Here is a 26,842-nt window from a genome sequence, read left to right as displayed (position 1 = left end):
GTACAAACCCATGTTTATTATCAGTTTTATGTCAAATAAATTTAGCAGTATTTATACAGCACACATAACCACCTCCCAGTAATAAGGCAGCTGGCAGGCTTTCTGGGCTAAGTCAACAGATTCAGGGTGGAGTTCACTGGAGAAAATAGCTAGTGGTCCAGGTGTCCTATTTGAGACGTGGAGGGAGGGTGAATTTGTAGTCAAAACACTTAGCAACTCTCCCCAAAATAGCATTCTATTTCCTTGTAGTGAATGGCAAAGGACACATACCTCAATAAGTAACACCTCTGTTTGTAGGGGAACTGGGAGAAACGCTGGCAACACACTCTTGTTTAAAAAGGCATTTGGAGTTGGTCTCACAGAGACACATGGGTGAGAGTGGTCACACCTATATAGTATGCCCATAATAATTTGAGCCTAAAAAAAATTTTAAAGGTATTATATTCAAAGCCCACAGTCTGGAGGCATGGCCCAGGAAGCTTCCAGCTCAGCTCCCTTCACAGGTAATCTAAGACTGCCTTTATGTCACCCACATGTGCTTATGCATGTTTTTAAAAAAATAATTGAGTCATTCTATTTATAATGTTTCTAACATGCTTTTTTTGCTTTGTGTATCAAAAACAGGCTGGAGTGCAATGGTGTGATCTCAGCTTGCTGCAACCTCTGCGACTACTGGATTCAAGCGATTCTCCTGTCTCAGCCTCCCAAGTAGCTGGGATTACAGGTGCCCACCACCATGCTCAGCTACTTTTTGTACTTTTAGTAAAGACAGGGTTTCACCATGTTATCCAGCTGGTCTCACACTCCTGACCTCAGGTGATCCACCCACCTCGGTCTCCCAAAGTGTTGGGATTACAGGTGTGAGCCACCGTGCCTGGCCTCACCCAGTGCTTCTATTCCTCCTCTCCCCTCACTCCTTCATCCAAGGTTCCTGACCCTTCCAGACATGAAGCTGGAGGAAAAAGGAGAGTTTAAGAAAGAGAGCAAGGGTCCTTTGGTCACAGAGCAGCAGCACCATCTGGGCTTGGCTTTTGCTTAAGGCTGATTGTAAGGGACACCTCAGTGGGTTATTGTGAGAATCCACCCAATTGCTTGGAAACACCCACCTGAAGTTCTCTGCACCTGGGTATCTCTATGCTACCTAGTTACATACGCTTTCCTTAGCCCCAGCAAGGTAGCAATACATCCAACTGTTCTCTGCAGGCCTTTTGAACCTAGGATGACTCTAGGTTTATGCCCCTCCCAATCATGGCCCACATCACATCCATAGGAAACACTCATCTGTTCCAGCCCCACTGAATTCTGGGAGTGCCAGGATGCCTAACACAACCTCTTCTCCTTCAGCTTGTCTGTCACAGCTACACGGCCAATCTTTCACCCTTGAGATTTCTCAGGGGAGAATCAGACATCAGTCCACTGTATCCCTCAACCTTGGAGAACACATAGACTCTCTAGGTGGTCCAGTTAACGTCTGGCCTAAGGAGAGGGGCAGGCATCCCTCAGAAGTTGCCCCTGCAAGGGGCATGGACTCTCAGTACAGCTTTCCAAATAACTCTTCCTAAGAAGTTACATTTCAAACTCCTCCTCTATGCTTTAGTATTCCTTATAAGGGTGAGGGATTTAAGAATGATCTACTGGTTCTCAGCCTCTTATTTTGTAAATCCTTTCTCGGAACTTCATTTTGGAATAGGCATCTGTTGTTTTGCAACCCCAACTTCCATTTCACCATCCTGTTACAAGGTATTGCATATGTTGTATATTTAGCATTTTCCATTTTTACAAATAACCCAGTTTTCCCAGGCCTCACCAGATTGAGAATATAAAATAAAGTTGCAGTCTATCTTTATGCACAAATGATGATGGCAAGAGCCCCAACTGTTTTGCTGACTAGAAATTAGCACATTTTCAAGTGTCCCGAACGTATTTTGGGGACTTCCCCAAAAGTATGCTACACACATGCCCACAACCTCATCTGTAACTGCGTGGTGTCTGCTTTTCCCTCTTTTCCTACTCTGGCTTATAATCTTCCACATTGTCTGCCTAGAAGTTTGAGGAGTGTCAGATCATTGCTAGGTTCCAAGGCTAGGTGGAAGACATAGCCTCCTCTCCAATTGTGTGCCACATGTGGTCACCAGGACGTGAAATGGCTCTTCTTTGTCAGATAATAAGTTCTGGCCATCTCCTACTTCCCATGAATCCTCCAACTGTCTCCGGAAAATAGTGCCATTATTTTTCTGATTGCCACTTTCCTGGGCTTGGGCAGTCCGACCCGGTCTACAGGCCAGAACAATTCTCATTTTTAGCTCCCCACAAACCACAGACTCCACCACCCAATTTCCCTTCCTTTTTCTCCCTCATGCCCAGGTACAAAATAGAAACCTCTGTTTACATTAATGGATGAGAGGGAAAGAGAAGTTGAAGTCTCACTAGCAGCTTCTGGGTCAACACTTTGCTTCTTAGAGATATTCAATATTATCTTTCTTTTACTTTCTAAGTTCAAGAGCCATTCAAAAAAAAGCAAAGTGGAGGACAATGTATATAGTCTGCTACTAAGGAAGGGGATATTATAAATATGTACTAATTTATAAATGCAAAAGATACCTCTAGAAGGACCCACAAGAAAATAATAATAATGGTAGTTGCTTCTAGAGTGGGAACTTGGTGACTAGGGATCAGAGGAGAGAAAATTTGGTTTTTACTCTATTTAATTTTGTACTTTTTGAAAATTTTACATGTGCATGTATACCCCAAAGAAATTAGCAGTTTGCAAATAGATAACTCATTTTAAGAAGAGAGAAGACAACGTTCAAGTTGAAGCCTGCAGTGGCAGACCATCCGTATCCATTTGCAAAGCAAAAATTAATCTTGTTTATGCCCCAAATGAAGAGGACTAACAACTAACAGCACAAACAATAGCCAACACCATAGGCATCTTAATTGGTTCAGTTTACACAATTCTGACTGAAAAATTAAAGTTGAGCAAACTTTGCACTTGATGGCTGCCAAAACCATCCAGATCAGCTGTAGACAAGAGCAGAGCTCTCAGTGGAAATTTTAAACGAGTGGGATCAAGATCCTGAAGCATTTCTTCAAAGCATTGTAACAGAAGGTTAAACATGGCTTTACCAGTATGATCCTGAAAACAAAGCACAGTCAAAGCAATGGCTACCAAGAGGTGGAAGTGGTCCAGTCACAGCAAAGCCAGACTGCTCAAGAGCAAAGGTCGTGGCAACAGTTTGTTGAGATGCTCAAGGCATTTTGTTTATTGAATTTTTACAAGGACAAAGAGTGGTAACATCTACTTATTATGAGTGTTTTGAGAAAGTTAGCCAAAGGTTTAGCAGAAAATTGCCCAGGAAAGCTTCACCAGAATCACACCACACAAGTGTCTCTTGCTCATTTCTCTCATCAAACAAGGGCAATTTGGTGAGAGTTTCTGTGGGAAATCATTAGGCATCCACCTGGTTACGGTCCCAATTTGGCTGCTTCTGCCTTTTTTCTTTCCTAATCTTAAAAAAAACAATCTTTAGGCTGGGTGCAGTGGTTCATGACTGTAATCCCAGTACTTCGGGAGGCTAAGGCAGGTGGGTCACCTGAGGTCAGGAGTTCGAGACCAGCCTGGCCAACATGGTGAAACCCTGTCTGTACTAAAAATACAAAGCTGGGCATGGTGGTGGGCACCTGTAATCCCAGCTACTTGGGAGGCTAAGGCAGGAGACTTGCTTGAACCTAGCAGGTGGAGGTTGCAGTGAGCCAAGATCACACCATTGCACTGCAGCCTGGGTGACAAGAGCAAGACTCTGTCTAAAAAAAAAAAAAAAAAAAAAAAAACTTTAAAGGGCACCCATTTTTCTTTGGTTAATAGTTTTAAAAAGACTGCATTTACATGGTTAAATTCCCAGGACTCTCAGAGTTCTTCAGGGACAGACAAAATGGCTGATATTATCGCTTACAAATGCATCTTGGCCTTGATGGAGCCTATGTTGAGAAATACAGCTTATATTTTTTATCTCTTAATTCCATTTTCCACAAAATTTTTTAAGTCTCCTTGTACTTAAGAGATCTAACAGTTTAAAATCAGAATGTATCCTAAGCTTCAAGTAAGATTAGAACTAAGTTGACAAGAACCACAATAACAATAATAGCAGAATACATTTATTGATATTGATGGTATTTACCCAGCTCATCTTGACAGAAGCTTTCTGGAGGGTTGATATACTTCATGGTGCTCACATCTAATTTCCAGTTATGCTTTGTGCATCTAACAGACCTGGGTGAAAAATTGTACTTAAGTTTATGAAATGGTAAAAATAAAAATCTTGATTAGGCTTAAATGTATTCTTTCATAATGATATTAAATTATAATGGAATTAGTTGAACACAAAATACATAAAGCAAAAACTATCAATAGCTAATACTTATTCAAAAAAAAGACTAATCATCAATAGGTAATTTTATAAATAAAATAAATTAAACTCCATATCACAAAATGACACATTTTAGAGAACAGAGACAACAGAATAAACAAGTCTTCAGAAACACCTCTTTTATAAGCCAAGCTGGATAAGATCCAACTGGGGCCAATACAAGGAAAAACTGTAGTAGTAAATATATATCTATAATTTGTATCACTCTAAAATCCTTGACCCCTAGAATAGTCAACCAAAGGTTACATATTTCAAAGAGAAAAGATCTTATAGTTGAAGATTTTAGAGCATATATGTGAGATAAAATATAAAATGCTCAGTTAAATATGGATTTCAGATAATGAATACTTTTTAAATATGCTTTCTATAATATTTAAGACATATTTATTCTGAAAATTTGTTGATAAATCTGTAATTTAAATTTAACCAAGGGTCTTATATTTTTATTTAACACTAGCAACCCTGTTTTAGCATGAGAACCAGATTGTAACCAAACAGGTTGCTCAGTATCTTTACCCCATCTTACCACAACTTTGAGGGGGGCAGAGTGGCTAGAGGTGTGATATAAATAGTTCAGTTTTTTCTATTTTGGTGGTGTTTCTTTCTGGTGATGTTTTGTTGGTTTTAAGACTTAAAGAATTTTTTAAAATAAAGAAATCTGTCTCAAACCTGAAACACTAAATTTTTTTAAAACGAAAAACATCTACTTTAACGTAAATGAACATGCTGACATTTCTGAATTTCATTATATCCAGAATTATCTCATGTTCTCCAAGTTATGACGCAAAAAGCATTATTCAATGCTTCAGTTTATGAAGGATTATTTTATGACTCCTTTCTCATTGATGAGTAGCCAACAACCTTTCAATTAATTCTGATGGAACATTCCAACTGTAGCTATTCAGCATGCCAGGCCATGAAAGGGAAAACTGGCAGAACCATGTGCTCACAGGTGATAGGGAGACAACAGCTTTCCAATTAGAGGAGGTTGTGAAAAACTGATAGGCTTTAAAAATGAGAATCATGGCTTATAAAATTTGATGATCTTGGTTGTGTTGAGAAGAAAAATGGCTGAATAACGATGGGTAGAACAGAACCGGTAGGTCTCCGTTCTTGGCTGGAACCTAGAAGCTAGAAAAGACGGTTTCTTCAGATAAATAGCTACAAAGAGAATCCAACTATAATTTACCGAACTCAGAGAAGTGAATGGGAGAATACAGAGCGTAAGTTACCATAGAAATGCAGTTTCAACATACAAATGCTTGGTGAGCTGCATCTGGGAATAAAGCTGGCAGAACCTGCTTCCTCATGGTCAGGAGAGCTAAGAGGGGAGGACTAATGTGTCAACAGAATAGGTCAATCACCCGCAAGGCTTTGAATGAAGAAGAGAAAGGCTAGCCTGTGGCAAAGCAATCACTATACTTAGATGAGCGTATAAGATACAAAAACAATCTGAGTTCCTGTAAATAAGTCCCTCTATATAAGCTACACAAGAAGTTCACTGCAGAGAAATAAAATAGTAACTGTAATTCACTTTTTTGGGGTGCTCGCCATATACCACCATATGGCAATTCTTTTAAGTGTTTTTTATGTGTTTGACATCACTTAATCCTCTCAGCAACCTGACAGACCAGGTAATATTTTCATCTTCATGTTAGAAATGAGAAGACCGAGGTCCAGAAAGGCTAAGAAACCTGTCCAGGGTTATGACATAGCTAGTAAGTGCTGGATTCAGGCTTCTAAACCAGGTAGTCTATGAGGAGAGATGATGCTCTTAATCAGTAAACTTTAAGGACTCCTTAAATGGCTAGCTAAGTGGCACTCTGTGAAATGGTCCACTAAGTTAAAAAACGAGGAGAGGAAACCCAGAGTCTCAAAGCTGCAATCGTTGGAAGAGAAAACCCCAACACCTTGAAGTGCTGACAGAAGTTTACCAGTGACAGAGCTATGCCTGAGGCTTCACTGACTTGAATCCACCCAGAAGATGGAAGAACATCAAAATGGGCATCATTTACCTAGATCACTTTTAATCATTTACCTAGATCACTTGTAGAAACTGCGATTGTCATTGTTTGAAGTTATGGAACTGCCATTGCAAAATTACAACCGAGACAGTGAAAAAGATTTGACCTAACTGACTCCATCCTGCTCTTGCTTCTAACCTCCAAGCTGTTCTTGTTCATTCTTGGTTGTAGGTAGGTAAAACTCATTTTGGGAGGAACTTAGTTCAGGGAATTACCTAGAGGTTCTCCTAGAGCACAGTTGCCAGCTAAAAAGGTGTCCCATTAACTACTTTGGATGTATTTATACTAAAAATACATTAGTTTTTAAAACCTGAAATGCACATTTAACTGGGCATCCTGTATTTTTATTGGTCAAGCTGGCAGCCCTATCTGAGGAGCCAAGCAAGCTACAGGTGCAACACTGTTATGAAAGGAAAATATCTTGGGCCCCCAAATCACTAAGCTAAAAGGAAAAGTCAAGCTGGGAACTGCTTAGGGTAAACCTGCCTCCCATTCTATTCAAAACCACCCCTCTGCTCACTGAGATAAATGCATATCTGATTGCCTCCCTTGAAAAGGCTAATTAGAAACTCCAAAGAATGCAACCATTTATCTCTTATCTACTTATGACCTGGAAACCCCCTCCCTGCTTCAAGTTGTCCAGCCTTTCCAAACCGAACCAATGTTTATCTTACATATGTTAATTGACGTCTCACGTCTCCCTAAGATGTATAAAACCAAACTGTGCTCTGACCACCTTGGGTATATGTTATCAGGGCCTCCTGAGGTTGTGTCATGGCCAAATGTCCTCAACCTTGGCAAAATAAACTTTCTAAATTAACTGAGACCTGTCTCAGATTTTCAGCATTCACATTTTGGCAACCATGAAGGGATTCTGAGTGGAATGCCCCTGACCTTTGACAAATCTCCTATCAGTGCTTGGTACCAGCATGAGCTGACTTTATGGCTCAAACCAATAGGACAATTTGCTGAGGCCTGAGAGCACCCCTCCAGAGAATCCCTAATCTCCCCAAATGTGGTAGAGATCTAAAGTTTATTTTGCTGTTAAAAAAAAAAAAAAAAAAAAAGCAAGTAAAACTCCAGAAAAATTATACTTGCTTCCAAAAAGGAAGGCAAGATTTACTGTTTCCATGACTATGAAAGACAGGTAACTCCTTTATGGAGTTTGAGATCACTTCCAACAGGAAAGATGAGATTTTTTTCCTGCTTCTAGGATGGTAGAGAGCAGTCTATACAGCCTGAGACCCATCCCTAGGTAAGTAACTGAATTGGGGTTTGTCTTGGCTAAAGTTAAGATTAACAACCAGCTGGTCTTAATTCCTCCTTACTATTAGAGTGCTCAGTAATGATATAAGTTGTGTGATTGTTTTGCTTAACTGTTTTTGTTGTTGTTGCTGTTCGTTCCTGTTTTCATTGTTGTTTCGGACTTTTTCCCATTGGGTTTGATCAACTCTATCTGACTTGATCAAATCCAAAGGAAATTCTAAATTTTGGGGAACAAGGCCTCTGAAGTGGCTAAATTCTCACACACACACACACACACACACACACACACACACACACACGCGCACATGTGGTATGGGGTGGAGGAAAAAAAAAAAAGAGGAAAAATTTTTGATTCTGAATAAGGGGCTTTATTTACATAACAAGGCCACCTTTCTGTTAGCCGGGCCAAACTGAAAGAGCAATGGCTGTACTTCTGAAATAGCAGCAATTTGTCCTAGCTGAAATATGGTAATGAGATTTTAAAAGTTTCTTTTAAAGGAGTTCAATGGTTAAAAATCAGCTTAATTAAAACCTAACATCCAAGGTGTATGTGTGTGTGTGCACACATATAAGTGTGTTTGTATTTAAAAGGCCTTCATATTTTTGTTTTTCTCCTGGGACCTTTTTTTTTTTTTGAGCCAACGTTCAAAAGTTTTTTTTATTCTGTTGACAGAATTCTATTTTTTTCACTTATTTCTACTATCTCTCCTTTCTCTTGCACCCTCTGCTGCATGGAGGACCTAAAATAGTTTATAATACCCTGGGGTTCCTTAAAGAAAATGGAGAAGGCACTGGACTCCCTTTCCAGGGAAAACAAGTTGTTTCAAGAATGTAAGCAGACAAGTTTGTCTCAGTTCTTGAACAGCTTACTTTTATATTGTGTTACTTTTTTTTTTTTTTTGACTAAAATAGTTATTGCAACAGAGGTTACTCTTGGGTTTTTAAGGAAGAGTGTGGTTTAGACATTTAGAAATGTCTTTGTTTACTTTTCTTTTTTCTGAGTGCACTGTGTCAGCACCACGTGGTCTAATCTCATATTAATTCTTCCTTTTTGGAGACCCAGGATTCAGTGTGGGCTCTGCCCAGAGCTCAGAGATCCAGTTAAAAGATAGGTAGTCAGTCCCTACCTAAATAAAATTAGTCTCCTTATAGAATCCTATGATAGACTTCTATAATTTTATGTTTAATTTGGCATCCATTTTTAATCTCCCTCTAACATCACCAGACTTTTTCCTCTCTGTACCTTATGATGTAAATTTTGCTATATGATTTTCACCTGAGTTGTTTCCTTTAGTATGCAAATTTAAGGCTATTTAGCTGACAACTGCCTGGGGTTGTGAAACAGTTTATCAGGAATCTGAAAGTCTAAAGGGAAAAAAAGGTTTTTATAAATCTATAAGATGTACTTCTATCAGCATGCCCAATATATCTATGTATTTACGTGTTGTGTACACAGTGTTTCACTACTGAAAATATATAAAAGAGCTCTAATTAATTGACTTAAGAAACTAAAAGTGTTGGCTGGGCGCAGTGGCTCACACCTGTAATCCCAGCACTTTGGGAGGCCGAGGTGGGTAGATCACCTGAGGTCAGGAGCTTGAGACCAGCCTGGCCAACATGGTGAAACCCCTTCTCTACTAAAAATAAAAAAAAAATTAGCTAGGCATGGTGGCGGGCGACTGTAATCCCATCTACGTGGGAGGCTGAGACAGGAGAATTGCTTGAACCCAGGAGGCAGAGGTTGCAGTGAACTGAGACTGCACCATTGCACTCCAGCCTGGGCAACAAGAGTGAAACTCTATCTAAAAAACAAATAAAATCAAATAAAATAAAATCAAATAAAAGCATTTGCATCAAATACTTTATCAGGAGAGAAGAAAAGATTCATAAAATGCTTTTTCAACTTTACATAACTTAAGTAAAATTTTTAATAAAGAAGCTAGCTTTAAAAATTATAAATAATATTAGAAATGTCTTAAGAATTGCCAGCACAAATTTTTTTTTACATTAATCAAGCAGTTTCATAGTTTTGCCTGCCAAATACTATACAGTGTCAAACTTTGGCATAGGCATTATAAAACTATAAATCCTGCCCAAGACAGAATGATCTTTGCTTGTGTAATCTTTCATAAAGAAGACATTGATATTAGCTTAATAAAAATAGCTACATCTTGAATTGAGTAAGATACCATAACTTCTAATCTTGCTGCTTTAGGCAGTCTAGTTCACGAGTAGTAAGGTTTGTTTTGGGAAAGGACTGTTACCATCTTTGTTTCAAAGCTAAACTATAAACTAAGTTCCTCCCAAACTTAGTTTGGCTTACCTACAACCAGGAAGGAACAAGAACAGCTTGGAGGTTAGAAGCAAGAGCAGGATGGAGTCAGTTAGGTCAAATCTTTTTCACTGTCTCAGTTGTAATTTTGCAATGGCAATTCCATAACTTCAAATAATGACAATCGCAGTTTCTACAAGTGATCTAGGTAAATGATTAAAATAATTAGGTAAATGTAATAGGATAAATACTTGTAGACAAACTCATTATAATTTAGAATCAAAAGTTATATTAATAATAGATATTTCATTATTTGGGCATTTTCCAATAAAAATATATTTGTAGAAAAACATTCTTTCTAAAAAAAAAAGTATGTCCTTTTAAAAAAGGTGAACAATTTTTGTCTAATTCAAAGCTTATTTAAAGGGCATGTATAAAACAAGGTAAAAGGAACCAAGAAATAAAAGATATGTAAAGAAAGTTATCAAAATAAAGAGTTTTTTTTAGGTAAAAAAGCTTAAAGAGAAATAATTTCATATGAGAAAGAATCTTGTATGGTAAATTTAGTCCTAGAGTAAAATGACTGTTTAAGAAAGAAGGATGTTCAGCCAGGTGCAGTGGCTCAAGCCTGTAATCCCAGCACTTTGGGAGGCTGAGGTGGGTGGAACACCTGAGGTCAGGAGTTCGAGACTAGTCTGGCCAACACGGCGAAACCCTGCCTCTACTAAAAGTACAAAAACTAACCGGGCATGGTGGTATGCACCTGTAATCCCAGCTACTCAGGAGGCTAAGGTAGGAGAATCACATGAACCCGGGAGGCAGAGGTTACAGTGAGCTGAGATTGTGCCATTGCCCTCCAGCCTGGATAACAAAGTGAGACTCCATCTCAAAAAAAAAAAAAAAAAGGAAAGAAAGAAAAAGAAAGAGAGAAAGAGAGAAAGGAAGGAAGGTAGTTAGTTCAAGACAAACCAGAAAGCCTAAGCATGTCATGAACAGTCTGTATAAGTCACAATAAGAGGATTTCTAAATAACAAAACAAAAACTTTTATATGATCAAGTTGCCCATGATTAAAGGGAAATAATAGTGGTCTTTCTAGAGGTTGGGTCTGATGTTTAAAAAATGCTACTTATACACTTACATTGCATCTCACTGGTTTTGGTTTTCTCTCCTCTTTTAAAAGGTATGAAATAGTAACACTCTCCTTCAACTCATTTTCGGCTCATATAAGTTTTTTCCCTGCTCAGGTTCTCTTTTTGGTGGCCTGATGCTACCAACATTTTCTTAAAGGTCTAAAGGAATTGTTTTCTTCCAACATAATATTCTGTGCACTGCAGAAGGTATTTTCTTGGCCTTTTGGTAGCTGGCCTAACAGATTTTACATTTATCACAATAACTCCTATGACATTATTATTAAGTTTGCTTTGCTTAGGAAAAACTGAGATTTAAATTTTTTTTAATTAAGGTTATTACATTCTTGTATCTTCCTGTATGTACTTTTAAAGTCCTTGTGACATTGAGTTACAGGGTTTTGACTCCTGGGTCTAAAAAGAACACCAAGTCCTGCTAAATCTTAAACACTGACAGCAATTAAAACCTCATCTCCAGGCCCCCTAGAAGATGCCAATCAAAATAAACTGCATTCCTGAGACATAGGGCCAGAAATTAAAGGCATTCAACTCCTCAAGGCCCAGGGGCTATCGCAGAAGAGGTGGGCTTGTGAGATTGCAAGGGTTAATTTTAAGAGATAAAATAAGTTCAGTTTCTCTATAAATTAACCATTAATGTCAAAGGCACACTGATGCAAGACCAGTATATCAACCCCTGTGTCAAATTAACAAGGTTTTCTTGAAACATTAACCAACTGCTTAATAGAGGTTACAAAGATATAAAAGGTTCATGGAAGGTATATCTTATGATCAAGATTAAACCTTTATGGACTATTTATACAATTTTGAAAAACAAATTTAATTGGCTTCATGCTGTTTTTTATTAGGGCTTAATGTTTGGAAAATTAAGTCTCCTCTCTCAAAGAATGAATGTTTTTGCCCTTTTTTTTCCTTATCATTTTGGCTAAATGAATGACTTATTTTGCAATGACCTGTAATCCTATTTTGTGATATCAAGTGTTTAAAATCTTTGATATTTGACAAACTTTCCAAAATCGAATTATAAATTATGTCTTTTTCTGACCTAATTAGTCCTTTAAGATACTATTAATGGGTTCTCTAAAGTCCAAAAATGATGTATTTGGCTTTTTGGTATGAAAATTATACAGGAAACATTGTCCAATATGAAATGGTTTTGGTTTTCTTTGGGCTGTATTTGTATAAATGTTATTGGTATGTATTCCAAAATTATGGGAAACTCCTATTATTCTGATATGACACAGTGTATGTTATCAGTAATAATTATAATTTTATGTTAAATTATTGTGTGCCACAGAGGTAACAAAATGTCTTTGACTATGGCTGCCCTAAAACTTTTCATTATTCACAGACAATTGTCTTTTTGTGGTCCTTTTCAGAAGATGATTTTATAATCAGCTATGAAACCCTTAACAGGTGCTCTTAAATGCATGTTTCTGATGACTTTGGAGACTGTGACATCAAAATAGAGAAAAACTTTGAGGACTCATGGAGAGCTGAAATGTTCATGAATATCAAGCAGAACAAGAATTAACTGCATGGACTAAACTAATAAAAGTGTGAAGTAATCTTTTTTTTAACTTTTTGCTTAAAACATTGCTGATACTTTGTTTTTCAGAATCAAGAAACTTTTAAGCTATTTACAGCTTTTTAACAATTGAGTATACTCCTATGAACAAAATTTGGAGCATATTTGTTTTTCTCTACCTGATTTCTACAGAATTTGAAATCTGTTTGAGAGTATGACAAAGTTATTTGCGTAAGTGCGATAAGAATCTGTTTTCATTTGTAACAGGACACAATTGAAGAAACTGGTTATTTTATCAAGGCTTTGACTGGAATAGTGTGCTTTCCTTTAAAGAATTAAAGTTGACTTATGGAGCCAATAAAAAGCCCCTTGGAAAAACTAGCCTCATACCTTTGTCTCCACAGTCCCTGTACAGGGTTCCTGACCTGTGGTAAGTAAAGAATGTCACTTTCTGACAGGCCCAGGAGCTCCAAGTTTTTCTTAGGAGCTCAAAATGAGAGGAATTCACTCAACTCATAGGTATTTCGTGGTACAAATTCATGGATGGCCTGGGCTTTAAAAAAGTCTTCTCTGAGATTCCTTCTGTGGAACAAAGTTCCATCAAAGCCAATTTAAAAGCTTATGTAAAAAACAATTATTCTTATGGCACTGTATACAAAGAATTAGGCCAAGTACAATAAAGAAAACCAGTCCTGCCGGATTTGTCTTTAATAAAAATGGGAAAGTGGAGAGAGAAAAATTATGTTTCAAAAACTATAGTACACCTATTGTTAGATTCTAGTCTTGTGTAATATTTTTCAATTTTTATTATTTTCTACAGTTTGGACTGAATTCTAATTTTTCTTGACTACATATCTTCAAAACAATGTTTTCAATTTTTTTCCTTCTTTTTTTTCCTCCATTTTTCCTAATTTGGAGTCACTGGAAACTAAAATGTGCTTTCATAAAGCACTGTGAAATGAAGCTAGACAACTTAAACTTCAGAAGGAAATAACAGGGACCTATTTACATACATAAGCCACTTTCATACCTGCCTACTGATGTATGGACTTCAGAGTAATGTGGCCTATATCTATTTTCCAGAACTGTTCTTTTGTTTGTTTTTTTCTTCCCTCTATTTTCTCTTCATAGGACATGAGACTTCACAACCTTCTAAAAATGAGCTTTCCTAATAACTCGGGACTTACCTGTCTAGGTATAAACCATCCTAGCCACGAGAGATCAGATGAAACCTGAGGCCAGAGACTCATTTTCTTCTAAAATGCTTTCTCCAACAGATTTTTAAAAAGAAAAGGGGGAAATGTGAAAGGAAAGTATTTTGGGCCCCTCAAATCAATAAACTAAAGGAAAATGTCAAGCTGGGAACTGCTTAGGGCAAACCTGCCTCCCATTCTATTCAGTTACCAAGGTAACTTTGAACTCTGCTCACCAAGATAAATACGTATATCACTGCCTTCTTTGGAGAGGCTAAATAGAAACAAAAAAAAAAAAAAAAAAGCAACCATTTGTCTCTTATCTACCTATGACCTGGAAGCCCCCTCCCTGCTTCAAGTTGTCCCACCTTTCCAGACCGAACTAATGTTCATCTTACATATGATGTCTCATGTCTCCCTAAAATGTATAAAACCAAACTGTGCTCTGACCATCTTGGGCACATGTTGTCAGGACCTCCTGAGGCTGTGTCATGGGTGCACGTCTTCAACCTTGGCAAAATAAACTTTCTAAATTAACTGAGACCTGTGTCAGGTCTTCAGGGTTCACAGTGGTTAGTTAGCATTTAAGAATCAAATAACCTGAAGGGCTGGGCCATGATGGTAGGTATAGAGCGAAGTAAATCTGTGTGAACATTAGAGAACATTCTAGAGTTACCTGTTAGATTTGGGTAACAGGTAACTCATGGACAACTACTCAGCTCTCACTGTGAATACACCAGCACTGAACTACCCCAAAATGACCTGAGAAGTAAGACTGACAACACAGTTGAAGAAAAAAGCCTAACACCAAGTGACTAAAGCCACATAGGGCAAATTAGGCTAAAGCAAAGCTTGAAAGGTGGGGGTAAATACTCACAGCATTACTGGTGTTGAGAATTAGACTGACAAAGCACATGCCCAAGAGCCCTATCTGGCTCTGCCGGGCACTATTGCTATTTCTTTGGCAGTCATTGAGAAAAAACTAACAAAACAATCCTGTCCTGGTATTGCTGCTGCACTGGGGAGAGGTGATCTATACAGAGGGGAGAGGAGGGGGAAGGGACAGTAGAGGACAAGAGGGGAAGGGACAGTAGAGGAGGGGAGGGGATGGGAGGGAAGTTGGCAACAGCATCAGTTCTTCTAAGAAATGACCAGAAGGGTCACACTGTTCAGGTCAGGAACAGCTGGTGATCTGCTATTTTTGTTTAGTAATCACAACTAGCCTCCCAGGAAAATTCTGTCTGCTCTCCAGCAGGCTTTGAAAAAGAGCCCCCCATACACACATACACACTCACAGGAGCATGCACATGCACACACACACACACGCGCGCGCGCGCACACACACACACACACACTCTTCTGGGAGAGAGGGGAAAGATACCCATAGGAGGCTTGGGTCTTTGAATACAAAACCAGTTAAATGTGTGTTTTCCCTATGCACACCCAAACACAGACACACACACACGCGCACACACACACACACACACAGAGAGAGAGAGGTTTTACTATTTATCAAGCCAGGAATAAATTTTAAATTAGAGTTCTTAGAGAGGAAAATTAAATAGAACATACAACTTTTAGATCAGAGAGATGGCTTAAACACGCAAGAGTAAAATTTTCTAGGGGAAGTAATTTGCTGATTGGTTCATTTAAAATTTCCAGATGAATACATTTCCTGCCAAATCTAAATGCAAGAAAGATAACCAGTGAGAAAGCAAAGGACTCTTGGTACCTTCCAGCTAAATCCTCGATATCTTTTATGAACAGGCCTCCTTGGTGCTTGCACACATTCTTGCATGCCCTCAGTCGGCTCTTACTCTTGTACAAGATGTAGTCTTTGCCAGTGCTCTTATTACGAAAGAAATTGATTCCTTCCTTAAGATTGGCAACTTCCACAGGTGATAGGCACAACAGGATCTCAGTTGTTTGTTCAGTGCTATGAAAAGCCAAACATTTTGAGAGGAAATGTTAATAATGTTAGGTTTTAAGAGATAATCATTTCAAACTGACAGCTCAAAACCCCTTTCCCCTAAAATACTCCCCTAAAATACTTCGTAAGCCCCTTGCGTTCCAAGTACCCAGGTTTGGTGGCTACCTGAGGATGCATTTCTCCCCACCTTGATATGAATGTAAATATACATCTTACTTGTTAAATATACCTCTCCACTTTTCTAGAGAACTAAGATCCCTCTTACTTGCCTGCCCATCGTCTGCCAGTTCCTCTGCCTGGGTATTTTGAAAGAACAGCAGTTGCTCGTATCGTTTCTGTGGCTCATTTGCTCCCATAAGCCATTAGTCAGCCTGGAAGGAGGGCGTTTGTGGTATTTCCTTCAACAGTTACTGATTTCCTTTGACAGTTTTCTCCCTCTACCACAGCTCTTTTAGAAGCCTAACACTATATTCACTTCTGAGAAGCCACTGTGCTGTCCCTCCCATCTCTGCTCTTTTGCATCTGGACTGCCTCTGCCTAGAACGCAGTTCCTCTCCACCACGCAGCATCAGTCTTGATTCAAATAGAACTGAATCGTCCTCTTCCTGGTTAAGCCTTCCAAGACACACCCCAGGTCCAGGCTAGCATTCTTGGTGTGCATCTCTCTTCTGTAGAACATTATAACGTTGTAATTGGCACACTGCTCTGTTTACTTACACATAGGCACTTTTGAAAGCACTCTATCTTCCTTCTGCCCCTACCACTTAGCCGACTGCCTTTCACAGGCTATGTCTTCACTAGCTCTCCACTTAATGAGTCACCCCTCCCACTGCACTCAATTTGACTAATTTACAAAAAGCTCCAGCAGCAAATGAAGCATTTGAATTTTTTTTTTTTAAGGAAACAAGCCGTTATACTTCTCAAACCCCAATTTCTAAACACTGTTTACAGTGCAACACTGAATCATAACGGAATATTATTTTTGCCAAGAAAGGTTTCAAGATATCTTTTGCAAAATCATGGTAGGAAATCTGGGCACATGTTGTTTAGTTTTATATTTGACTCCAAACAAAAAAGTAGCCAAAATTCTCTTTGCGTGTTAACTTAAAACTGATTTGCAGCACAAGCATGTTTGTGGCACTTTCACTTTCCTTTTTAGAAGCACTGAAAATTTCTTAAACGGGATAAAAATAATTTTAAGAACACTCCAGGGTAGAAAATAACAGAGAAACCACTTCCAATTTTAAACTGATGAAGGCATAGCTCTGTAATATTATGATCTACTTTCTCAAAGCAGATTCTCCTTGTCACCTCTGTCCCAAATTCCTAGTAATTGAGTTCCCAATGGACTTGAAATTATTCCAAAAATATGTTCTAAATGTATTTGATAGGAAGAATCTATTCTAAATATCATGACTTCTTTTTTGACTTTGTTCTTACAAGTACAAATACCTGACACCAAGCTAACACAAGCACTGAGGCAATTCCTGGAATAATTAGTCTGAGAGTATAAAAGGCAAACCTCTCTAGATTTTTGTTGTTCCATTGAATGAATTCATATAGCCAAAGTTCTGTGTTAGATTTCAACTTATATCACAACCATGTAGAACAGGTTTACTTAACCACACTTTTGTACTCAGTTCCATGTGAAAGTCACATTGGAACAGAAGGCAAAAGAAAAAAATGTGTGCACCTATATACATGCTTTTCTATATATGTTTTTAAATGATTAGCTTTACCCCAAAGTATTTTTAAAGATATCAATGAATTTGCTTCTATCAAAATCAGAAAAATAAAATTGTAGCAAATTCTTATTTTGCTATAAGTAAAACATTAACACTAAAATGAATTTTAATACACCTACTTTTTAACGTTTCAGTATTTTTTTCAAATACTTTAATATTCTTGAAAAATAACAATTAAAATACATTATACAGGGCACACTTTTTCCCTTTTGCCTCAGAAGTAGTGGCTCAGTGTGGCAGTATAACATCCTGTCTTTAAGTTTTGTATATTTTGTTTGTCATGGAATTTGTGCATTCGTTTTGGCCTTAAAAAATATTGTGTTGGCCAGGTGTGGTGGCTCACACCTGTAATCCCAGCACTTTGGGAGGCTAAGGCAGGAGGATCACCTGAGGTCAGGAGTTCGAGACCACCTGGCCTATATGGTGAAACCCTGTCTCTACTAGAAATACAAAAATTAGCCAGGTGTGGTGGCGGGTACCTATAGTCCCAGCTACATGGGAGGCTGAAGCAGGAGAGTTGCTTGAACCCAGGAGGTGGAGGTTGCAGTGAGCTGAGATCGCCCCACTGCACTCCAGCCTGGGTGACAGAGTGAGACTCCATCTCAAAAGAAAAAAATTAAAATGAAAAAATATTGTGTTAAAATCATTTCCATTTTAATCAAGATTATTTTTTACATTCCTTAAATTTTCTACAACTTAAAAGTTGTCTCACTTGTCTCACCCTAATCCTGGGCTCTTTTATTTTCTGATGCTTAATGATGATCTAAACTAGGAACTAGTTAGAAGTCAGCTTCATAGGCAATGTATGTATCTCGCCTGAATTATCTCCATCCTGTTCTTTTTCTGAAGATTAGTAGGAACCAGATATAAGTGTGTAACAAAAGAATTTTTAAAATTTACCTCACTAGAGATCACAGAAAATAACTATATTGATGAAAATGTCATTGGTTTACTATTTCAAGGGCCTATGGAACAAACAGTGATGCTTTTGAAACTTACTTTGAAAATTCAAAATCTAGACCTCAAAAAAAAAATACACAGGGGAATAGAGTTTTATGAGGTAAAACTGTCATTCATTCATGCTCTGATGCCACCACATACCCTGAGGATCTCTTCAAAGGCTACTGACTGGGGCTTCTAAGCTCAGAGCTGAGGGAGAGGCAAGGATAGGCATGATATAAATGTCAACTATACTTTCAGTCCAAGCAGGGCAAGGAGCCCAAATAAAGACTACTTCTCATGAAACTAGAAACCCTCCAGGGGGTTAAAATCTGAGAAAAAGGGTGGAGGAAGAAAAGGCAACTCATGCAGAATTTTCAGTCTGTATGTACATTTTGCTCCCCATAATTTCTTAGGTATTTTGTTTTCAGTGGGAAGATGTTCATTATTCTGTTCAAGAAAAGGTAAACTCTATGAAGGCCAAGACTACAGTGCCTGTCCCATGGTAGGTGCTCAGTAAATATCTAGTGAATTAAAGAATATCCTCACAAGAACAAAATGTGTACTCCATGGTTAAAAGAAGAAAAATTCACCTACTGTACCCTGTGATACTCAATATCTAAAATCAATCACATAAGCTTCCACTTTAGGAAACTAGAAAAAGGAAAGTAAATTCAAAGCAAGAAGAAAAAAAGAAAGAAAAATTAGAGCAGAAATCAATGGAATTGAAAACAGAAAACTAATAGAGGAAATCAACAAAACCAAATGCCAGTTCTTCGAAAAGATCAAAAAAGTGATAAGCCATAGCTAGGCTAACTAATATTTTAAAAGAGAGAGATGGGGAGGGAGGATGCAAAAATATTAATATCAGACTGGGCACGGTGACTTACACCTGTAATCCCAGCACTTTGGGAGGCCAAGGCAGGAGCATCACTTGAGCGCAGGAGGTCAAGACCAGTCTGGGCAACATAGTGAGACCCTGTGTCTAAGGCAGATGTGGTGGCTCACACCTGTAATCTCAGCACTTTGGGAGGCTGAAGTGGGCAGATCGCTTTTAGCTCAGGAGTTCAAGACCAGCCTGGGCAACACAATGAAACCCCATCTCTACAAAAAATGCAAAACAATTAGCCAGGCATTTGGTGGCTTGTACTTGTAGTCCCAGCTACTTGGGAGGCTGCGACTGGAGAATCACTTGAGCCCAGAAAGCAGAGGTTGCAGTAAGCTGAGATTGTGCCACTGCACTCTAGCCTTGGTGAAGGAGTGAGTCCCTCTCTCAAAGAAAAAAAAAGAAAAAAGACAGACCCTGTGTCTACAAAAACAAAAAAATACTAATATCAGAAATGAAAGAAGGGACAATACTACAGACCTTATGGACATTAAAAAGATAATAAAGGAATGCTATGAAAAACTCTACACTCACAAATTTGATAACCTAGGTGAAACAGACCAATGAAGGACACAATCTGCCAAAACTTGTACAAAAAGAAATAGACTATCTGAGTAGAACTATATACATTAAATAAATTGAATCATTAAGAACCTTCTAAAACAGAAAGCATCAGGCCCAGATGGGTGTACTGGTGAATTCTACTATAATTTTAAAGAAGAATTTATACCAATTTTCAAAAATCTCTTCCAGAAGACAGAAACAGAGGGAATATTACCTGACTCATTCTATGAGCCCATCACCCTAATACCAAAATCAGACAAAGTTATAACAAGAAAAAAAACTACAGGCTAATTTCTTTCATGGACATAGATGTAAAAATATTCAACAAAATATTATGAGATATAGCAATGTATAAAAAGAATTATATGCTATGACCAAATGGGATTTATTCCAGGCATGTAAGGCTGGTTTGACATTCAAAAGTCACTTAATATAATGTATCACATCAATGGGCTAAAGATGAAAAGTCACATGATCACATGCATTTGATAAAATCCAACATTCATGATAAAAACTCTCAGCACTCTAGAAATAGAGGGAAAGTTCTTCAGCTTGATAGGGAAACTTTAAGCTAGGCACAGTGGTCCATACCTATTAATCTAAGTGTTTTGGGGGGTCAACACAGAAGGATTACTTGAGGCCAGGAGTTTAAGACCAGCCTGCTATGTTTAAGACCAACATAGCAAAACCCCATTGCTTAAAACAAAACAAAACAAAACAAAAGCCAGGTGTGGTGGCTCATGCCTGTAATCCCAGCACTTTGGGAGGCTGAGGCAGGTGGATCGCCTGAGGTCAGGAGTTCGAGACCAGCCTGGCCAACATGGTGAAACCCTGTCTCTACTAAAAATACAAAAATTAGCCAGGTGTGGTGGTGTATGCCTGTAATCCCAGCTACTCAGGAGGCTGAAGTAGGAGAATCACTTGAACCCAGGAGGTGGAGGTTGCAGAGCTCAGGTGGAGGTTGCAGTGAGCTGAGCTCATGCCACTACACTCCAACCTGGGTGACAGAGTGAGACTCCGTCACATACACACAAAAAAATTAGGCAGGCATGGCAGTATGCATCTATAGCCCTAGCTACTTGGTAGGCCAATATGTAAGTATCACTTGAGCCCAGGATTCAAGGCTGGGTTGACCTCTGATCACACCATAGCACTCCAGCCTGGGAGACAGAGCAAGACCCTGTCTCTTAAAAAAAAAAAAAAAAGAAAGAAAAAAATTTTTAATAAAAACATCTACAAAAAACATACAGCTAACATATACTTAATGGTGAGAAAGTAGAAGCTTTCTTACTAAGGACAAGGTAAGGATGTTGTCTCTCACCATTGCTTTTCTATACTGCATTGGAAGTTCTAGATGATAAAATAGGGCAAATAAATAAATAAGTGGTATACAAATTGGGAAGAAAGAAAGAAAACTGTTTTTGTTCACAGATAATATGATTGCCTATGTAGAAAATCTGAAATAGTCAATTCTTAAATGTGGGCTGCACATAGAGACTTCCTTTCAAAGAGTACAGTATGGAAATGATGAAAAAAGAGTAACTTTAACAGTAAGGTGGCCAGGCGCGGTGGCTCAAGCCTGTAATCCCAGCACTTTGGGAGGCCGAGACGGGCGGATCACAAGGTCAGGAGATCGAGACCATCCTGGTTAACACGGTGAAACCCCGTCTCTACTAAAAAATACAAAAAAAAACCTAGCTGGGCGAGGTGGCGGGCGCCTGTAGTCCCAGCTAGGAGGCTGAGGCAGGAGAATGGCGTAAACCCGGGAGGCGGAGCTTGCAGTGAGCCGAGATCCGGTCACTGTACTCCAGCCTGGGCGACAGAGCTAGACTCCGTCTCAAAAAAAAAAAAAAAAAAAAAGTAAGGAAATGTGACAATCCATCAATATCAACGGTGACAAATTATGTTAAAACGTAACTTTAATATGATGTAGTCTTCCTCCTGCAAACCCATAATCCCAGTCTAATCATGAGAAAAAAAAATCAGATAAATTCCAATAGAGAGGTAACCTATAAAATACATGGTCAGAACTCCTTGAAACTCAAGGTCATCCAAAACAAGAAAAGTCTGAGTAAATATCACAGCCAAGAGAAGCCTAAGGAGACATGATGGCTAAATGTGATGTGGTGTCTTAGATGTAACCCTGAAACAGAAAAAGACATTAGGTAAAAGTAAAGAGACCTGAATAAGCTACTCAGGGCGTTAAGGCAAGAAAAAAAAAAGTCAAACACACAAGGGATGGAAAGAAAGAAATCATTTTTGAAGATAGTTAGACTGTATATATAAACATTCAGAAGAACCCACATATAAATTATAAGACTCAAATTATAAGACTCTGAGAGTTTAGTACAGCTGTTAGATATATAATCAATAGTTTAAGAAATCAATTTATTCTCACACCAGCAATAAAAAATACAAAAATTGAATTTAAAAATATATAATTTAAGATACCAGAAAAGGCCGAGATGGGTGGATTACCTGAGGTCAGGAGTTCAAGATCAGCCTGGCCAACATGGTGAAACCCCATCTCTACAAAAACTACAAGATTAGCTACGTGTGGTGGCACATGCCTGTAATCTCAGCTACTCGGGAGGCCGAGGCAGGAGAATTGCTTGAACCTGGGAGGCGGAGGTTGCAGTGAGCCAAGATCGTGCCACTGCACTTCAGCCTGGGCAACAAGAGCAAAACTCCATCTCAAAACAAAATAAATAAATAAAAATTAAAAGAGAGCATAAAAAAATGAAATATCAAGAAATAAATTGAACAAACGATCTCTATGGAGAAACTTATAAAACTCTATTGAGAGATATTAAGTGTATCTATAAATGAAGAATTATATTATGTTCATAGATTGGAAGCTCAATATTATGAAGATAATCAATTTACTCCAAATGTATCTGTAGACTTACTATAGTCTCAATAAAGCCCCCAGAATTTTTTTTTTTTTTTACAGCTTAAAAACTTACTCTAAAATTTATTAAGCTATGCAAAGGGCCAAAAAGAGATAAAACATTCTTCAAGAAGAACAAGGTGCGAGATGAAAGAGGATTTGTTCTAGCAAATATCAAGACTTATTGTAAGCTATAATAATTAAGATTGTATAGTGTTGGCTTAGTGGTAGATAAAATAATCAAGGGAACAGGATAGAGGCCTGGAAACAAATCCACATATACACCAACACTTGATAAGTGACACTGTAGAGATCACTAGGGAAAGGATAAATGTTTCCACTAAACTTGGTGGGGTAATTGGGAACCCATATTAGAAAAATAGATTGGACTCCTTCCTTATTCCACAGACAAAAATCAATTTCAGACAAGTTAAATACTTACATTTAAAAGATAAATAATCAAGCTTTTGGAAGTTATTTAGGAGAACATTTTTATAATCTTGGGACAAGTGGATTTTTTTCAACAAAACACAAAAAGCTCTACCCAAAAAGGAAAATTATTGCAATTTTAGATTACACTAAAAGAACATATATACCCCAAAACAGCATAAAAGAGTAAAAAGGTAAGACACATAATGAATATTTGCAACATAAATATGACAAAGGATTTCTAGGCAGAATATAGAAGAATGTCTACAATAATAAAAAGACAATCTACAAGAAAAATGGGCAAAAAGGTTTGAACAGGTACTTCACAAAATAGAATATCCAAATCGTGAATAAAGAGAGCTCAGCCTTACTAGCAATGGGGAAGTGAAAATAAAAACCACAATGAGGTACCACTATACTCATCAGAATAACTAAAATTAAAACAACTGCAAGCACCAAATGTTTATAAATAGGAGTATGGAAACTCTCTTATGTTACTAATGACAATGTAGTGAGGTTCAATCTCATTGCAAAATAGTGTGGCATTCTACACTAAAACAGAAAATACACATATACTGTGACCTAACAATCCTACTCTTAGCTAAGTTTCAACACTGGAAAAATGTGTGCATATGTTCTTCAAGATACATGTACAAGAATATACATCACAGAATCACTCATATTAGCCCCAAATTGGAAACAACGCAAATGTTTATCAACAATGAAATGATAAATTATGTATTTATATGTTATACAAATTATACACTATAACAGTGAGGTAGCATTCTGTGGAATACAAAAATATAAATGAACCAAATAAGATTCCTTGTAACAACATGCAGCAGTGCCCAAACATAATATTGGATAAAAAGAACAAAACACACACACACACAGGCAATGTGACTCCATTTAAATAAAGTTCCCTAATAAGAAAACTAAAGTGTATTGTTTCGGAAAATGAGGAAAATATTACAAGAGTCAGGGTAGTATATATCTTTAATGAGAGAGTTTTAATCAGAAAGGAGCACATTATGTAGGATGCAATTAAAGCAAGGCATAGGGCAAAGTTGTAGCTTTAAACAGCTATAATAGAAAAGAAGAATGATCTTAATAATCTTAAGACTTCAACTTCAGATCTGGAAAAAGAAAAGCAAACAAAACTCAAAACAAGTAGAAAGAAGAAAATAATAACAGGGTAGAAATAAAAGAAGCAGAAAAAACAATAGAGAATCAGTAAAATTAAAAAAAAAATGGTTCTTTGAAAAGATCAGCAAAATTGGCAAACCTTCAGGTAGATTGACCAAGATAAAGAGAAAAAGCACAGATTACAAAAAATCAGGAATGAAAGAGGAGATATTACCATTAATTCTACAAATATTAAAAGGACTATAAGTAAATGGTATGAACAAATATATGCTAACAAAGTAGATACTTTAGGTAATGTGGACAAATTCCTAGAGGAACACAAATTGCCAAAACGGACTCATAAAGGAATAGAAAACATGAACAAACCTATGACAGGAAAAGATATTGAATCAGTAATTTAAAGTATTTTCAAAGAAAAACATAGGCCCAGAGTTTTCACTGGTGAATTCTGTCAAACATTTAGAGAAAAATTAGTATTGATAGTCCATAAACTCGTCCAGATCAAGTGGGATTTATCCTAGGAATGCAGGATTGATTTAATACATGAAAATCAATTAATGTAATATACCACATTAAGAGAATAAAAGGTAAAAACCACATAATAGTCTCAAAAGAAATTATAATGCAGAAAAAAATTTTGAAAAAAATTTAATACCCTTTCATGACTAACCCCCAAACCCTCACAAAGACACACTTTACAAACTAATAGAAAGTAATTTTCTCAATCTAATTAAGGGAACCTATGAAAAACCCAAAACTAGCATTATACTCAATAGCAAAAGACTGGATACTTTTTCCCTAAAATCAAGAAGATAAGGATATCTGCTCTCACCACTTCTATTCAACATTTTACTGAAGGTTCTAGACAGGAAAATTAGGCAAAATAAAGTCATCAATTTGGAAAGGAAGAGTAAAGCTATTTGCAGACAACATGATCTTGTATATATAAAATCCTAAAGCATTTACTAAAAAGTTTCCAGAGCTAATAGACAAGTTAGGCAAAGTGTCAGATATAAGATGAATATACAAAAATCAATTGTATTTCTACATGTTAGCAATGGACAGTTCAAAAAAGAGATTAAGAAAAAAATTCATTCAGAACATCACTAAGAACAACAAACACTTGGGAATAAGTATAACAAAAGAAGTACAAAACTTGTACACTGAAAACTACAGAATATTTTTTAAATTAAACATCTAAATAAAGAAGAAGATAGTCCATGTTCATAGATCAGAAGGTTAGATGGCAATACTCCTTAAATTTTTCTACAGATTTAATGCAATTCCTTTTTAAATCCCAGAAACTCACAAGCTGATCTGAAAATTCATAAGAACACACAAAGGACTCAGATTAAAGTAATCTTGAACAAAGTTGGAGAACTCATACTTCTCCATTTCAAAACTTTCAACAAATGCTGCTGGGATAACTGAATAGCCACATGCAAAAGCATAAATTGTACCCCTATCCCACACCACATACAAAAATTAAGTCAAAATGAATCATAGACCTAAATATAATAGCTAAAACTATAAAAGTTTTAGAGGAAAACTGTAGGGAGTGAGTTCAAGGATTTCTGGATTGATCGAAGAAAAAGATATCATGAGCTGGCAGCAGCATGCACAAGCTTTAGTAGGGTGCTGCTTTAGCAAGTAAGCAGGAGGAATGAGTCCTTCACATCTTGAAACTATCCAGTCTTGGAGGGACCACCATTCAGAAGGGAAGGAGAGCAAGGAAACTTCTAGGAAAGGGGGTAAGTCAGAGGCACAGCAGGGACTCTCAGGGTCAGTGAACTCAAAGGACAGCAGCAGCCTGGCATCTTTATAACACTGGGGCTTATCTTATCTATGGATAGTAAATATTGCCAATTTCATAGATTATGCAGATCAGGCGCTAAATGGCTAAAAATCTGCTTATTTGGGCTATGTGTAAAACAATTGTATGTGTACAATTTTAAGTCTGGTGCTGGCAGCCTTTGAGCTAATGGATCTCAGTCTGCTGTGAAGAAATAAACAACCGAAGAGCTAACACATAGAGAACATCTCTGAGTCATTTGTTAGGTTGGTGCAAAAGTAATCACAGTTTTTGCCATTACTTTTAAAGATAAAAACCATGACTACTTTTGCACCAACCTATACTTTAGAAAAATAGGAATATATCTGTGCGACTTTGGGTGAGGCAATGATTTCGTAGACACACCACCAAAAGCACAAGCAAAAGAAGAAGAGAAATTTGACTTTATTGAAATTAAAAACATTTGCATTTCAAATGACACCATCAAGAAAATGAAAATCACCCACAAGCTGAGAGAAAATATTTGCAAATTATATATCTGTAAGAACCTTGTATCAAAAATATACAAAAAATCTTTAAAACTCAATAATAAGAAAACAACCCAACTAAAAATAATCAAAGGAGAACCAGGCATGGTTGTGCACATCTGTAGCCCTAGCTACTCA

At 37.4% G+C, this 26,842-nt stretch overlaps 1 protein-coding gene across 6 annotated transcripts in view; it reads right to left on the bottom strand.

Annotated features, from left to right (window-relative positions):
* The window catches only part of LOC105482555 (cytidine monophosphate-N-acetylneuraminic acid hydroxylase), a 353,903-nt gene that overhangs the window by 43,729 nt on the left and 283,332 nt on the right, over window positions 1–26,842 (bottom strand). For 3 of the 6 annotated variants that reach the window (XM_071097510.1, XM_011742717.3, XM_011742720.3), the window contains 2 exons: window positions 15,589–15,792; window positions 4,179–4,270 (listed from right to left, as the gene is read on the bottom strand). In XM_071097510.1, the coding sequence (XP_070953611.1) occupies window positions 4,179–4,270; window positions 15,589–15,792 (296 nt within the window). Of the gene's footprint in view, window positions 1–4,178; window positions 4,271–10,040; window positions 10,145–15,588; window positions 15,793–16,055; window positions 16,479–26,842 lie in introns of those variants that run through there. The other 3 variants (XM_011742716.3, XM_071097511.1, XM_011742723.3) reach the window with 2 other exon arrangements.

This window comes from Macaca nemestrina, chromosome 5 (genome assembly GCF_043159975.1).
Source record: "Macaca nemestrina isolate mMacNem1 chromosome 5, mMacNem.hap1, whole genome shotgun sequence".
Taxonomy (NCBI): domain Eukaryota; kingdom Metazoa; phylum Chordata; class Mammalia; order Primates; family Cercopithecidae; genus Macaca; species Macaca nemestrina.
The sequence above is the reverse complement of the archived record's forward strand: the minus strand, read 5'-3'. Positions and strand labels throughout refer to the sequence as shown.